Genomic DNA, 17,252 nt, shown 5'->3' with positions numbered 1-17,252 from the left:
AACAGGATCCATTTCCCCTTATCGAGCTGGTCTGGATTCAGTCTCCTTATTAATAGCTTCACTCTCTGATTCTTTAAGCAGACACTTTAACTTCTCCTCTGTCGCTTGCCACACCAACTAACTCCATAATTTTGAAGGCTCCAAAGAAGGCTAGAAGCAAACTTCTTACTTGTACTGAGAATGACATTCAACTCCAAAGCCCACTGGATCTAAAGAAAATCCTGCCATTTTATGCCTTGTGATTTCACGACAGAGGCCATTTTTTACCTGCCACTTATGGTAGAACACCTACAGTTTTTGCTGTGTCGGTTCATAATTTGAGGTTTTTGTTAGGCCTCACTCAATCCACTTATCTTTAAACACTATTATACCTAATTTGTTTTTCTGCAACAAATTCCTGTACATACATTAAGGTACTTTTAGTAATAAAACCCCCATGCTGCACACTGTTCTTCTGTTCTCACAACATGTTGCGCTAGGAAGCAGTGGGAAATAAAGGGTAAAAAGAAACGTTCATCTGGCCCAGAGTTCATATAAGGTAATGCCATAGAAAGAACAAGTTTAAAAAAATTAACAAAACAGGAACAATCTTGCCTGCTGTAAAACACATTCACAGCCAATGTGAATTCCGTAGCAGAGCTGTCAAAAGGTCACATGCCCTGACAAAATGTACAACCATTTGAGTGACATTCACAGATTTCCTCTTCCTGGGACTTGCTGTTCCCAAGCTTCATTAGACACTAACACCAACAATTTATCTTGTGTATTTTTTTATGCTACAATTCTCGCAGATTTGAACCAACATAGAAATGCCAGCATATTTTGACCACTCGCCAATTTTTGTGGGGTAATTTCACAATAATGGCACTGCACATGTGTTTGGAATTAAAAATGTTAGCTTTTCGAGGGGAACATTTGGGTGCCAGTAAACCTTGTTTAAAAGCTTTTGTAGGGCAGATTCATTAGTAGGTTAAAATGTATTTGTACACCAGGAAGATTGTAACAACAGAACTTATTGCAGAGTATTTCAGGCTTTGGGCACTCTAGCCTATTTCACTAAAGGGACACCAACTTTGCAATATTATTTTCACATTGACTTGGACCTTCCCTGCAGGAGGAAACAGGAAGTTTTTGGAAAAGTCTTCATTCTGATCCCTCCAAGTACAGCCCTGTAATAAATATTACTGGAGACACTGGTGTATTTGGCTTCTCTCTATCACCATGAGCACTGAAGTCATTAAGCATCTGGTTTGATTTCTTTGAATATAAGTACTAACATTTCACAATGAAAATGTAGCAGAGGTTTTCAGTTATTTTGACTTTAAGCTTCCCTTTTTGCAGGACCCCATTCCTCATACTAGAGTTATAATATATAAAGACATTTACCTTGTTATAGTATCATTGATAGTGATGGGCGAATTTATTCGGCAGGAGCGAATTTGCGCGATTCGCCGCCAGCGAATAAATTCGCGAAACACCCGCGAACATTCGCACGAAAAAATTTGCCAGCATCAAAATTTTTTTATTTTTTCCGCCAAAACGGACGCCGGCGTCAAAAACGGGCACCGGCATAAAAAAAACAGGCACTGGCGTCAAAAACGGGAGCCGGCATCAAAAACGAGACACCAGCGCCGTTTCGCGAATTTTTCACTAATTTCGCAGGAAATTCGCAAATTTTCCGCCGAAGCGAAACGGCGCAAATTCACCCATCACTAATCATTGAGTATTAGGAAAAGCAAATTCATTCACCCAATTGGCCCTCGTGCTTAGGGCCTTTCACAGCTTTTAGTCCTGCTGGTGGGAGAACCACTGTAGTTTAACATCCTAGGTGGCACACATCTCACACTGGAACTTTTTATATATTCCTTAATTTTTTTGGCATTAGCATTATTGTCTCTGAGAAATTGAGAATGAAGACCCTACTACAGAAGAATCTGGCACAGCTTTCTTAAATACCTATCAGTCCTGCCTGCAAGAAAAGGTTAAAAAATAATGTCTTCTTTTTGAAAAATATTCTCCCATGAAAATCAAGGGCCCACTACATTTGGAAGGCCTCATTCCCACTTAGTTGACAACCCCTCCACGACAGTATGGAGGCTGTTTCAAACAATTTATTTTGTTTGGGTGATCTCAGATACCACAAATTACTTTGTTGTGATTTCCTAAGTATCTTTGGCTCCTAGAACATCTTTGTAGAGCTACTAATTTGATGCACAATTTCCCTTCTCAGTACAACATTCTTCTTGTTAATTATTTATGCTATTGTATTTTCAGGATATACCTTTTGGTCCATTGAGTTTTCGATAACAATGTTATTTTATCGTTTTATGGGCCTTAGTTATCTAATCCCAACAACACGTACTTGCAGAGGTTTTTCAGCGTCATCGGCTCTCCAAATACTTTGGACTTGTCTGTTCCAGTTCTGCCAGATCAATTTTAGGCACACTGAGGTGCAGGTGGCAAAAAGCCTACTTCATTTTAATAGAAGGGTTTGAATCCTGCTGCAATGAACCTGAACACTGCAGACAACAGGAGGACCCTAATTACCCATGTAAAGGAGAGGGACAGTGTTTCCTGGTTCACATATAGATATGCAAATCAAATGGCAAATCGAAAACCAGGTCATGGTGGATAATGGTGAAGTTCTGACAACAGCAGTTTTATTAAGAAGTTATTATTAAATTATATAGCACTGGACTATTAATCTATTACCATGTACAGTCCCATAATTCCTAGTTGTGCCAGTAAGATGTTTGTAGTTCTGAGTCAGACTGGCATCACACTACAAAATACCACAGTCACCAAAATACTTAATATTATATATATATACTAAATTTATTAAAATGATTTTGGCTTCAAACACTACTAATTATATCGGGGCAAATTATTATTTTTTTTTAAAGATTTCAGGTTCCACAAATAATTCTAACAGAAAAAAAAGGTAAATTGTAAGTCAGTTGACTTTTAGAAATAAAACGAGTTATTTGATATTTAATTCCCATTACCTGGATGACTGAAAATTTAAATCTTGAAGATTTTCCATGTGATGCTCAGATTCTAACAAATACCTTTGCTTTCAGTTCTTGTAGCAAGCAAGAGATTGTTTTCTTTATGCACCAGCTGAGGATGAGACTACACTATTTAAGATTATTTAAGAATCAAGCCATAGTTCTCCAGCCTTGCAGCCTTGGTGGTTGCAAGGGGAGATTCTGTAGTAATGCAACTACTAAACTGTGAGGACCCAGAAATTGTGGGCCTAGGGTAGGTGCCCCCGTCTAGTGACCCCCAAAGACACAGAATACCAAAGATGGCAAACCAGATATGCCTTTATTCCAGGTTTATTTTCCATCTCTTTGCCTTCTTTGGGATGCACTGCTTATGAATAGATGACAGGAGAGTGTAAGGAGTTTTTTGGGTTGGTGGAGCAGGAGGAGGCTACATTTCACGGGGGACACAATAAATAGAAAGGTTTTTTTTTGTTTGTACTTGAAATTGTTTAATCAAAGTGCTTATTTTTGGATTTGTTTGAGTATTACTTCCTCAATAGTTTTTGACTGATGTTATATAATATTATTTCATTATAGTGTACAATAAAACCTAAGGCAGATTCAGTGGTCTCAGGGTAGTATAACACTCCATGTCTTTTTCTTTTTGTAGACTACATGCAATTAAATGGTCACTACATTCTTAAGATATTCTTGCCTTTTGTTTTAGGTTCTGGGGAGTTCCTAGCTACATATACTGTAGGTTTTGGAATATCTCTGTATCTCTCTTTACAATCTAAAAGCAAGCATTTGTGTTTCCTTTGATGCTGTGATTGATTTTGTCATGACCATCCACTTTCAACTGGTCGTACAACCCAGTAACATCAGCCTCTACCCTCTTGGCTACTTGCCCCTGGTACCAACTGACATGAGATATTTTGCAAAGATAAAGGATCTAATTAAATATATTTCAGAATCTACAAACAGAGAAAGTAATACCACAATGGATGCCTGCCAAGCTCTCTAATAAAATATTAAAATATTAATAATACATTGAAATCTTAAAGTGACACCATGTGCTTTAATATTCCTGTAGAAATGTGCTTAGTACCCAAACAAGGCATCTCATTGAAACTGTAAATGCTATGGAGATGTATGCAGTAGGCCATTCCACTTGCTTGCTTATTATAATGGAAATGTAACACAATAGAAAGACTATGGGGTGTGTTTGTCTTTTCTTTGGTTAAATTATATATATGCAGCCTAATAAAGAATTGATATAGATTTGTAGAGAAAAAAGACAAAAGGCACTTCCACTTTAGGTGGGATAATTCCTACAATGGCAAATAGTCTCACAATAGAATCTTTCCTCTAACCCACCAATATTTCTATGACACAATTTCCCTTAATCAAATGAATGCAGATGCTGAATGATTATTTTTTTCAGGTGGTAGAGCTTTCCATTTTATTGCAATCGTGTTCTATATTTTTGCAATAGTGTTTTTAAATTAGTTTTCTATTATCATGTCAAAACACAGAGTGATACTGAATGTCCCAGGTTGGAATTACTGACTCTCTCCATATTTTCTTCTTACAGGTGTTTGTAGTTTGCCATGCTCTCCTGCAGCTTTCTCAGCTCTTATACAGTGCTTACTTTAAAAGTTGCCTAACCACCATTGAGAAACGCTTTGGGCTTTCAAGCTCCTCTTCTGGCCTTCTCTCAAGTATCCACGAGGTAAGCTGAAAGATCTTGGCTCAGTAAATGACGACCACTGTCACTGCCTCTTCTCTATGTACCTACAAAAATGAGCATATATCCTTTGTACACTACTCTTCTGTTTTTAGATCAGCAACGCTGTTCTCATCATCTTCGTCAGCTATTTTGGAAGCCGAGTTCACAGGCCACGAGTCATTGGTGTAGGAGGTCTTCTACTGGCCTTGGGGACGTTTCTTCTGACCGTGCCTCATTTTGTATCAGAGAAATATCAGTTCACTGCACTCGATAGTGGTAAGTGATGTGTGGTAAGCCATATAAATGTCTCTTGCAAACACACAGCAGAGCTTTATTGTAATGCCTCAATATCTTCTGATAAATATGGGATCTGTTATCTGCAAACCCATTATCCAGAAAGCTCCAAATTATGGAAAGGCCATATCTCATAGACTACATTTTATCCAAATAAACCAAATTTTGAAATTGTATTTCCTTTTTCTCTGTTATAATAAAACAGCATCTTGTACTTGATCCAAACTAAGATATAATTAATCCTTATTGGAAGCAAAACCAGTCTATTGGGTTTGACATATTGTCAGTTTGCCAGCTGCCCCCAGTCATGTGACTTGTGCCTGCACTTTAGGATGGAACTACTTTCTGGCAGGCTGTTATCTCTCTGAATCAGTCTCAGTGGGACTTGGCTTTTACTATTGAGTGTTGTTCTTAGATCTACCAGGAAGCTGTTATCTTGTGTTAGGGAGCTGCTATCTGGTTACCTTCCCATTGTTCTTTTGTTTGGCTGCTGGGGGGTGAAAGGGAGGTGGTGATATCACTCCAACTTGCAGTACAGCAGTAAAGAGTGACTGAAGTTTATCAGAGCACAAGTCACGTGACTGGGGCAGCTGGGAAACTGACAATATGTCTAGCCCCATGTCTGATTTCAAGATTGAATCTTTCAAGATTGTTCATTTGAAAAATGGATTTCAGGTCATAATTCGACTGGAGCAGCACTATTAACTGGTGTGTTTTGAAAAAAACATGTTTTCCCATTAATGTTTACATGATTTTGTAGTAGAGTAAGTTATGAAGATCCAACTTTTGTTACCTGGAAAACCCTAGTCACCAAGCATTCTAGATAACTGGTTCCATACCATACTTTAAATCCAATAAATTCAGAACACTTAATACTATTACGTATAAAATAATGCCAACAATCAATAACCAGAGTCTTTTCATATTTCAGGTACACTAACGATTTTGTATTTTTTGGACAGGCAACAAAAGTCAAATTCTACTGTGCACTGAAGAGAACAGGACTTCTCATTGTAAGACACAAGGCCAGCACGTATCAACGACGACCAACAATGGGGGCACCAGCATGTGGGCAATAATGGTGGTGGGGCAGCTGCTGGCTGGCATTGGTACTGTTCCCATACAGCCTTTTGGCATCTCCTACGTGGATGATTTTGCTGAACCAAACAATTCTGCTTTATATATCGGTATGCATTTTTATAGGTCTAAAGACGAGCCATGGCTTTAAACTTGATACCATTTGGTGCCCAGCAATGACATCCTTTTCTTTGTAGCCATCCTGTTTTCAGTGGCTGTGTTTGGCCCTGCGTTTGGATATCTTCTTGGCTCTGTGGTCCTGAGGATGTTTGTGGACATTGGAAGAGTGAATCTTGGTAAGTGCATGAATGCACAGTGAATAATTCAGGAATGTTTTCCATCATTCATGAGGAAAAGGACATGCAACTAATATAATCAACAGCATTCCCTGAGGATACTTTGCATTTCATTTACAGAGCATGTGGATCTGACAGTAGCAGACCCTCGCTGGATAGGTGCCTGGTGGCTTGGCCTTCTCATTGCTTCAGGCTGCCTGGTGATCACTTCTATCCCATATTTCTTCTTCCCACGGGAAATGCTGAGAAATGAGGTGAATATTGGTTGTGGAATACCATAAAAAACAAGACAGTCTTTTTGGGACATTTTTAGAAGAAATGCCATGTAATACCCTTGGAGACAAAATGATATAGAAAATAGAAATTAATATAGCTCTAGATATCACAAATATTATATAAAATATATCACTAGGGATTTATTTTACGAAATATTTCAAGGTTTAATAAAATTTTTTGTGATAAGTATCTCAACATACAATCTTCAGTCACCTGCACAAATGAACCTTTTGGAACCCAGACAGACTAAAGCCCACACTCTAATATGTAATTGATTTACTTTTTAAAGACAAACATTTTATGGAGGCAATATAGTGCACGGGGCTAAGATATTATCAGGGCTGTATTTAGTATTCACATAGAAAAACATATTTGGTGTGTTCAATTACTTATACAAAGAAGAACTTTCCTACCTAAGACTCATCTGATGTGAGCGGGTACTTGGAATAACTGAATGAATGCAAGTTGGTCAATGCTGATGTGAAGTATCAAGTTGCCATTTTACTCTCAATGTCTCCATTTTGCCCAACTGTTGGCACCATGCCCTACTTTACCTGGTATTCCTGACTCTACAATTCCGACGTTTCCATATATATAACTTGTCACCTATCCCTAAATACGTCTCTGTATTAAACAGTTAACTTTTTCAAAAAAGCATGCAAAAGAACTAATGTTTTTAAAGTTAATGAACTCTCCATAAACCATGTTCAGATACAATGACTAATCTAATATATGTGGATTTTTAAAGGAAGAATCCCTGTTACGACTATTGTGCCTGATTCCTGTGCTATTTATTTTTCCTATTTCTATTTTTTCTACCAGAAGCCATCACCGGAGCAGAATGTCCTGAGAAAGACACCAGACGTTAAAGCAGAAGAAGGTTCTCTGACCAACTTTATAAAGAGTAAGGAGACAGCACTTCAGGGGGCATCACGATAACCAAAGCACAGGAAAGGCTGAGCTCAGAGGCCATTCATTGCTTGACTCCCTAAAATGATGGACTCTGCCCTTTTGTAGTCCCTGCCGATACATTTCCTTGCTGAATGCACTGTTTCCTTTTTGTTAGTGTAAATAAGAATTAACTAGAATTATGCATTTGCAATGATTCCTGTTGATAGAAGTGGTTGGATAATCCCAGGAGCTGTTGACACAAAAAGATCTCCAGTATATAATTAATATATAGCACTCGTAAGTCACACACACACAATAAAGGAAACGCAATGCTGGTAAAGTTATGGCAGAGAGTGCATGATTAAGGGAAATATACTTCAATCAGATGTTCTTGGAAAGCATGAATAAGCAATACATCAGAAAAAAACTCAGGAAGGGTGTTGCTTTTATTTCTAACTGAATAATCATTGCAAACTTCCAGGAAAGTAAACATCTTTCATACAGACACAATCATACTTTTTTTTACTGTTTTGATCTTTAGAAGTGCAGCCTGCTGCAGATATACTGTATGGTCTTTTAGTATATAACATGCCATGCCAGGTCTGTAGTTATTTGGGGACAGCACTCATTTTGTGGTATACTTTCCTGGCACAACAAAGACATTGAGTTCTGAGAAACAATGTTCTCCCATATTTAGCTCTTGGCTTCTTGCTTTACACTCCAACCTGATTGGCAATGACTGGAGCGTTGATATCAATATCTAGGGAAAAACCCTTTGTGAAAACATGAGTCAATTTACATGAATGCATGGTTAAATTTAGAACTGACTCACACATCTACAAGATATTTACTCTTGCCGTACAGAGGTCTGGTTGAGAATTAATTTGAAGAACATTATCCTAATGTAACGACTCCCTAGAGCTACAGAATGTCTTAGGGTGTTAACTCTGATTCCATTTTTAAAAATGCACGCCTCTCTTTCTGTGGCAGAGTTTCCTCGGTATTTCGCACGGCTGTTCACGAATCCAATCTTTCTGATGTTGGTCCTGTGCCAGTGCAGTTTCTCCTCGGTCATCGCCGCCTTGTCTACTTTCCTCAACAAATTTTTGGAAAAGCAATACAGCTCAAGCACTTCCTATGCCAACTTTCTTATTGGTTAGTGGAAACCGAATATAAGCCCTATAGAGGTGATGGGAACAGATACATTGATATGGAATATTGTGATCTCTAGTTTAGTCTCCAAACGACTGTGCTTATCAAGTAGCCAGGGATCAGATGAATAGTATCTAAGATGCAGCATTTACATAAAAATCTTAAAAACTAGCAGACATTAGCAAAGGACTAGGAATTCACTGATTAGTCAATGTACTTTTACCTTGATGGTAAAAAGTATGAGTATAGGGGGCATATTACAGGTCAATCAAAAACTGCCCTTTTTTTGTTGCACACTACTAAAAATAATTTCCTTTTTCTCTGTAATAGTAAAACAGTACCTTGTACTTGATACAAACTAAGATATAATTAATCCTTGCTATCCTTAGGTAGCAAAGCAGCCTGTTGGGTTTATTTAAAGTTTACGTGATTTTCTAGTAGGCTTAAGGTATGAAGATCCAAATTACGGAAAGATACGTTATCCAGAAAACCCCAGGTCCAGTGTTGGACTGGCCCACCGGGCTACCAGAAAAACTCCCGGTGGGCCCAGGTGGGCCTCTTGCTTCTAACCATTTGGCCTATTTCATGATCATTCCCTATTTCTTGGAAATGGAAGAATAGAGTATAGTATGTGGAGAAAAGAGACTAGGTACAATAGTTTGGAAAGTGGGCCCCTGGTATCCCAGTCTGACACTGCCCAGGTCTCAAGCATTTTGGATAACAGGTCCCATACCTGTACTTGTATACATTATGGGGCACATTTACTTAGCTCGAGTGAAGGATTAGAAGGAAAAAAACTTTGAATTTCAAATGTTTTTTTTGGCTACTTCGACCATCGAATTGGCTACTTCGACCTTCGACTACGACTTAGAATCGAAAGAATCAAACTAAAAATCGTTCGAATATGCGACCATCCGATAGTCGAAGTACTGTCTCTTTAAAAAAAACTTCGACCACCTACTTCGTCACCTGAAACCTAACGAGCATCAATATTAGCCTATGGGGAAGGTCCCCATAGGCTTTCTAGCCAATTTCTGATCGAAGGAAAATCGTTCGATCAATGGATTAAAATCTTTTGAATGGTTCAATTCGAAGGATTTAATCATTCGATCAAACGATTATTCCTTCGATCGTTCGACCGAACGAATAGCATATTCTAAGTCGAAGGATTTATATTCGAGGGTCGAATATCGAGGGTTAATTAACCCTCGATATTCGATCATTAGTAAATGTGCACCTATGTATGTAACAGTTAAGCTTTCTCCATATTATACTTCCTCCATCATTAATCCCAAATCTGAAAATATACAAAAGCCAAATCAGGATTGTGGATTATGGGCTGATAAGTGTCAAACTTGGGCCACATATTGTTTATAAAGCAAGAAATATTTGCTATATGCTGTGATATGACAGGCCAATCAGCAGATGCAGTGTAATTGATAAGTTCAAGCAATTTTATGAATTTTTATCAAAATTTGAATTTATCTCAATATTTTCTGAAAAAAAACTCTGACCAGATCCGCATGGGTTTTTGGTCTTATTTATTAAAACACTTTCCCGAAAATTTTGTTTGTGGGAAAATAACTGAAAAAATAGTGAAAAATCAGATTTTCACGATTTTTTGGGATTTTTCATCCGATTCTCAAGATTTTTTCAGATTTTTCACCTGAAAACTTCGGGGGATTGCCAAAAAACCCAGCGCACATCAAAAAAATCATTGGGACTCCTCCCATTGACTTATATGTAACCTTGACAGGTTTGAGATGCCCGATTTTCAGATTCGGACTTTTCCCATCCTCGGGGTTTAATAAATTCCGAAAATGTGTGCTTTTTTTTAAAGTACGATTTTATATAAAAAAAAAATCAAAATTTTTTGTGATTTTTGCATTCAGAGTTTAGTAAATAACCCTTAAATATCTGCTGGGTACAACTTAGAGTGTTTTGCATATCTGCTTGTGTAACTGTAGTTAGAGCTTGCCATAGGGCAGATGGTAGGTGCAAGAGGTGCATGATATACTCTAGCTATGGTTGATATATCACTAGATGTACTCTAGCTATGGTTGATATATCACTAGATGTACTCTAGCTATGGTTGATATATACTAGTTACCTGTGTGCCTTCAATAGCAGTGTTATTGGGAAAGTTGTTCCAACATTGTAAACAGTGACTCCCTTAATAAATAAACCAAAGCATTTTTTTACTATCACAATATGTTTGTAGAAGTGTTACTGAGAAATAAAGATCGTATTCAACCTTTCTGCTATTTTAAGTAAAATAAACAGCACATTTTGCTGCTTTTGTCTTCTAAAGGAGCAGTAAATCTGCCATCGGCCGCTCTGGGAATGTTGATAGGTGGAATCATTATGAAGAGGTTTTGTATCTCCCTGCAAGTCATTCCTCGTTTTGCTCTGGCAATCCTTCTTCTTTCCATTATGCTCTGTGTTCCTCTTTTCTTCATGGGCTGCTCAACACAGGCGCTAGAGATGGGAATTACCAAGCACTCACCAAGGTAAGATGATTATTGCTTTTAAATATGCTATATTTCAGAAAATACAACCACTGTGGCATAGAAGACAAGCAAAAGGTATAGGCCAGAATTTCTTCATTGCTTAGTCCTCTTTTATCCCTGCAAGACAGAGCAAGGAATCAATTGCTGGGTAGCATGCCACTTCTAGAGGAAAGAGAAATTAAATATAATATATAAGGAGAAGTAAAATAAGTAAGGCTATATTTACTTCTACAACGTAATAATAACTAAAATTGTCTTCCTCAATTTCTACAAATAGGATAAATATGGAAGAATAGTATTCTATGTAGTCTAATGTAAGGTTTCTAATACTTTGCAGTGGAAACACTCTCTCCAACTGTACCTCGCAATGTGCATGCCCAGAATATGCCTTCCAACCGGTGTGTGGGTCTAACGGAGTGGAATATCTGTCTCCATGTCACGCAGGATGTAGATCACTCAATGAAACATCATCAGAGAAACTTAGGGTGAGTTTCTTTTTTATGGCTGGTCATATACATACAGAATCCCAGTCATTACTTGAGTGAGCAGTAGTGATGGGAGCATAAATTTACCTGGCGCAAATTCACAGCGAATTTCCGCATTCGAATACATTCGTAAAAATTTGACTGTGTCAAAAAATTTTGCCCGCGCGTCCGGAAAGTCGCTTGCGTCAAAATCTCTGCGCGTCAACACTATTTGGACGCCCATTGACTTTAACACCGGCGTGTTTCACTAATTTTTCACCAGGAGAAATTCGCCCATCACTAATGAACGGATAATTTGCTTAAAGAAATGAAACATGCTATTTCAATATGATGATACTTGTACAGGTATGGGATCCATTATCCGGAAACCCGTTAACCAGAAAGTTCCAAATTATGGAAAGGCCATCTCCCATAGACTCCAATTTATCCAAATAATCCAAATTTCTAAATCCGATTAGCTTTTTCTCTGTAATAGTAAAACAGTACCTTGTACTTGATCCAAATTAAGATATAATTAACCCTTATAAATAACAGAACCAGCCCATTGGGCTTATTTAATGCTTTCATGATTTTCTAGTAGACTTGAAGATACAAATTAAGGAAAGATCCATTATCTGGAAAGCCCCTGGTCCAAAGCATTCTGGATAACAGGTCCCTTACCTGTACAAGCAAATTCAGTTACATAGTTACATAGTTAAATTGGGTTGAAAAAAGACAAAGTCCATCAAGTTCAACCCCTCCAAATGAAAACCCAGCATCCATACACACACCCCTCTCTACTTTTGATTAAATTCTATATACCCATACCTATACTAACTATAGAGTTTAGTATCACAATAGCCTTTGATATTATGTCTGTCCAAAAAATCATCCAAGCCATTCTTAAAGTCATTAACTGAATCAGCATCACAACATCACCCAGCAGTGCATTCCACAACCTCACTGTCCTGACTGTGAAGAACCCCCTACGTTGCTTCAAATGAAAGTTCTTTTCTTCTAGTCTAAAGGGGTGGCCTCTGGTACGGTGATCCACTTTATGGGTAAAAAGGTCCCCTGCTATTTGTCTATAATGTCCCCTCGCAAGCGCCTTGACAGTCTCCCCTCATAATTTATGTCTTCCATCCCACTAAACAATTTAGTTGCACTTAGTCTCTGCACTCTCTCCAGCTCATTTATATCCCTCTTAAGGACTGGAGTCCAAAACTGAACTGCATACTCCAGATGAGGCCTTACCAGGGAATTATGTTTTCATCCCTTGAGTTAATGACCTTTTTTATGCAAGACAGAACTTTATTTGCTTTAGTAGCCACAGAATGACACTGCCCAGAATTAGACAACTTGTTATCTACAAAAACCCCTAGATCCTTCTCATTTAAGGAAACTCCCAACACATTTAGTGTATAACTTGCATTTATTTTTGCCAAAGTGCATAACCTTGCATTTATCAACATTGAACCTCATTTTCCAGTTTGCTGCCCATTTTTCCAACTTAGACAAATCACTCTGCAAAGTGGCAGCATCCTGCATGGAACCTACAGTTCTGCACAATTTAGTATCATCTGCAAAAATAGAAACAGTACTTTCAATGCCAACCTCCAGGTCATTAATAAACAAGTTGAAAAGCAAGGGACCTAGTACAGAGCCCTGCGGTACTCCACTAACAACACTGGTCCAATTAGAAAATGTTCCATTTACCACCACTCTTTGTTGTCTATCTTTTAGCCAGTTCTCTATCCAGGTACAAATACTATGTTCCAGGCCAACATTCCAGTAACCTTTTGTGTGGCACTGTATCCAATGCTTTAGCAAAGTCTAAGTAAATCACATCCACTGCCACCCTAGAATCGAGGTCTCTACTTACCTTCTCATAAAAAGAAATTAATTTAGTCTGGCAAGATCTATTATGCATAAAACCATGCTGCCACAAACTCATAGTATTATGATTTGCAATGAAGTTCAGTATCTTATCCTTTATTAACCCTTCGAAAAGCTTTCCTACCACTGACGTCAGACTACTGGCCTATAGTTTTGAGGCTGAGAACGGGATCCTTTTTTAAATAGAGGCACCACATTAGCAATTCGCCAGATCTCAATGAATCCTGAAAAATTAAGTAAAGAGGTTTGGCAATCACAGAGCTAAGCTCGCTAATTACCCTGGGATGAATACCATCTAGCCGCGGACCTTTGAGAAAACAATGATGTTCAATTTACCATATTCAAAGCAAAAGAAAAGGATTTTGGTTGAGAGGATACCTTCCTCACTCCAAGCAAAATGAACCCTGCGAAAAAGGATTCCTCCCAAGATTTCCATGTACATTGTATAGCTTTGGAGATGTACAGCGGTAGAACAGCTTGGTAGTTATAGTTCTCCTCTTTCTGTTGTGCTGAGTACACTGACTGATAAGCAGTTTCAATATATGTTTGTGAAAAAATGTTTCATTCTTAAAGTTAAGAAAAATTGATTTTGCTGTGGGACCCAGTAACTTCTCTATGTCACCAAGTTTATGAGACAGGCTTGTTGCCAATTTTGAATTCATGCCACTGCCAGTATGTTGTACTACACAGAGAGACTTGTGCATCATTAATCCTAGTTGTTTATACACATCTTAAAACTTGCTCTTGCAATACTAGAATGGCTTATAATGAAATACGCTGACATTAGGTTTTGTTGGCAAAGCCATAGATGTCTCAGTTACAAGAACAAGGCATGACTCATTCTCTCCTTTTGTTTTCATTGCTCTGTGTAGATGTATCAGAACTGCTCTTGCGTCGCTGACATTTCTGGGGAAGGGACGGCGAAGACAGGATCCTGCCCTACTAGTTGCTCTCACCTTCTGCTGCCCGTCATGTTCCTTATCTCCTTTGCTGGTCTCATTGCCTGTCTGACACACAACCCCCTGTATATGATGGTGTTACGGTAGGCCTCGGCACATAGTACTTACATAAACCCAATCTAGCTGAATAAATTCTCTTTCTTTGAAATGACCACTTCTCTTTTAACAGGGTTGTGCAACAGGATGAAAAATCCTTTGCGATTGGAGTTCAGTTCCTTCTAATGAGGTTTTTAGGTGAGTAAAAGCCCCCATCAACATTTTGATTTCCATCTAGAAATAATTAGTATTCACATTCGATCATCTGTAAACAAGAACATGTAAAACAATGTTCATCCATAAATTAAATCCCTCTACTAAATCCCACTTTGTGTGTTCAACAGCCTGGTTGCCCGCTCCAGCGCTCTTTGGACTTGTCATTGACTCAACTTGCCTTGTGTGGGATCAATCCTGTACCGGAACGAGAGGGGCGTGCAGATATTATAATAATGATCTTCTACGTAACAGGTGACTCAAAAGGGATTTGCAGTTAAATAGCACTACTGGGTTCTGCTTTATTAGTGTTTGGAGTGATACTTGCATGGAATATTTATGAGTTATCAGGAGATAACTCATCAGTTATCAGTTATCCAAGAGTTGAATGATTTATCTGTTTCTTAAATCACTAATCATGGTGCCTATACTACCAAGTTAGCAGGACCCTTCCCAAAGGGAGCTTAATTATTAGGCCACTTGAGGACCCTGATGGCAGCCCTGTGTGTCTCTATTTAAAAATAGAAATATTTTGGTTGGTCACATACACCCACGAGTACTAAGAGAGGTTTGTTCAGTACTAGCCAGGCCATTATTTCTATTTTTTTCATCTAATATGGTAGCAAGGGTTCAAAAACAACCCTAATTCAGATATTTAAAAAGCATTAATGGTCTCAACCTGGAAATTACAGGCCTGGAAGTCTGACAGTCCGTATGTAGTTGGGAAGTTATCTGAAGGCTTGTTAGGTTGTTAGTTCATGTTCTGGAGAATAATACATGATAAGTAGTCATCTGCATGGTTGCATAAGAGATCAAACAAATGTATATCTAAAGAATATAATGCATTTCCTCCAGAATGACAACTCACCCTCTATTTGCAGGTATCTTGGTCTACAGATGGGATACAAAATTCTAGGGATATTGTTATTGTGTGTTATAGCCTGGAAGGTGAACAAGCGCAAGGAATACAATGTGCAAGAAAAAGAATCTGGCATGGCATAGGCATAATACAGTATCCAGAGACTCTTGGCTTCCAATGTTGTACCCCACCCCAAAACTCTCTTCCTCAGGGAGCAGTCAATACTCATCATTCCAGAGCCTCTTCTATCAATGCAAGTCACACCACCGAGGCTGATATTGGGCCAGCTGGACCCGAATCACCCTTTCAAGGACATATTCGGGATGGCAAGCCAAATGTAGATCATGCAGCATGTGTTAGGAAACCTTTTGTATGATGCAATATCATGTATATACCAACATGCTTTCCTACAGCTCTGCATTCAAACACAGACTGAGATGAAGTTCAGAACCCAAATACAGTATTTAACCCTTCTGCTAGAAGACTTTCAACCTTGGTTGTATCTGCAATCAAGCTACAGGAATCACTGTTTCTGGTCCAAGCACCATTTTTGTATTAATGACCTTTATACCCCAAAACAAATGCTACTGTACAGGAGGATCTGAGACAATTCCCCCTGATATATTCAAGCTGATTTACAGCAACTGTTGCTTTAAGACGTTCAACCTCATCGTTGAGTGTGCTCCTATAAGCTGATTTAGGGAGACTCCGACTTATCTATTTTGCATTGGACAATAGGCCAGTAAATATCATTGTATCATAAATTTTCATTGAAGAATTTGTTTCTATGATTTCTAGCAATCCTATCATTCATTTAAATATGTGATTTTTTTTTTGTATCCACCTATGGCTTTGTATATGAAATTGCATTTCCAATTAACACTGGTATTTATACACAATTGCAATATCAATATCTTATTTTTCATTTCTCTATGATGATGCCAGTAGGGTAGAAATATCCAATAAATGTTATTAATCACGTAAAAGTGATGGAGTTAGCCTGACGCAAGCAGTTGATCCCTGCTTGTTGAATGGATCCCTGCTGGTTGAATGGATCCTTACTGGTTGAATGGATCCCTGCTGGTTGACGCTTGCAAAGTCCATGTACCAGAAGTTTATAATGAAGGATTCTACCCAGGTACTGAGAGAGGCACATTCGTGCTAGTCAAGAAGTTCACCTCCTTCTGGAATTCAACCTCCTTCCCTGTTACAGGGATGAAAAAATATTTGGGGTTCCTGGTAACTTTGGTTAACGAGTTAGAGAATGTGTTTGTGAAAAGCTGATCTCATGGCTGAGCAAGGTCACTAACACAGGAGTCACTGGTCAAAAGTTCTATTTGCAGAATAAATAGTACATGTTTGCTTCTAATAATATAGTTAATAGATATAGTTAAAAATTACATGGAAAAGATTCAAAGAAGATACTGACTGTCAATAGAGTTGGCCATACACATGAACATTTTTGGATGAAATGCTCACTGCTGAAATGATCTGTGTCTGTTTCCAAAATGACCCAATTACCAAATCCTCTTGGAAAAAAGTCAGAACTGAACTGAAAAGAACAATTTAGTATGGGAGCATATAGTTTTATTGCTTTCAGTGTCTGAAGAAGG

General features: G+C 38.2%; 1 protein-coding gene across 1 annotated transcript in view; it reads left to right on the top strand.

The window, feature by feature from the left end:
• Positions 1-16,538, top strand: part of slco2a1.L (solute carrier organic anion transporter family member 2A1 L homeolog) — a 29,743-nt gene extending 13,205 nt beyond the window's left edge. The window contains 13 exon segments of the mRNA NM_001089868.1: positions 4,582-4,719; positions 4,830-4,992; positions 5,973-6,197; positions 6,285-6,383; positions 6,504-6,637; positions 7,482-7,563; positions 8,541-8,705; positions 11,014-11,212; positions 11,550-11,697; positions 14,445-14,614; positions 14,701-14,765; positions 14,912-15,035; positions 15,662-16,538. Coding sequence (NP_001083337.1) covers positions 4,582-4,719; positions 4,830-4,992; positions 5,973-6,197; positions 6,285-6,383; positions 6,504-6,637; positions 7,482-7,563; positions 8,541-8,705; positions 11,014-11,212; positions 11,550-11,697; positions 14,445-14,614; positions 14,701-14,765; positions 14,912-15,035; positions 15,662-15,782 — 1,833 coding nt within the window. The 3' untranslated portion in view covers positions 15,783-16,538.
• Positions 16,539-17,252: the final 714 nt, after the last annotated feature.

The sequence above is a fragment of the Xenopus laevis genome, chromosome 5L (genome assembly GCF_017654675.1).
Source record: "Xenopus laevis strain J_2021 chromosome 5L, Xenopus_laevis_v10.1, whole genome shotgun sequence".
In the NCBI taxonomy this organism is placed as follows: Eukaryota; Metazoa; Chordata; class Amphibia; order Anura; family Pipidae; genus Xenopus; species Xenopus laevis.
This window is presented reverse-complemented; position numbering and strand designations above follow the sequence as displayed.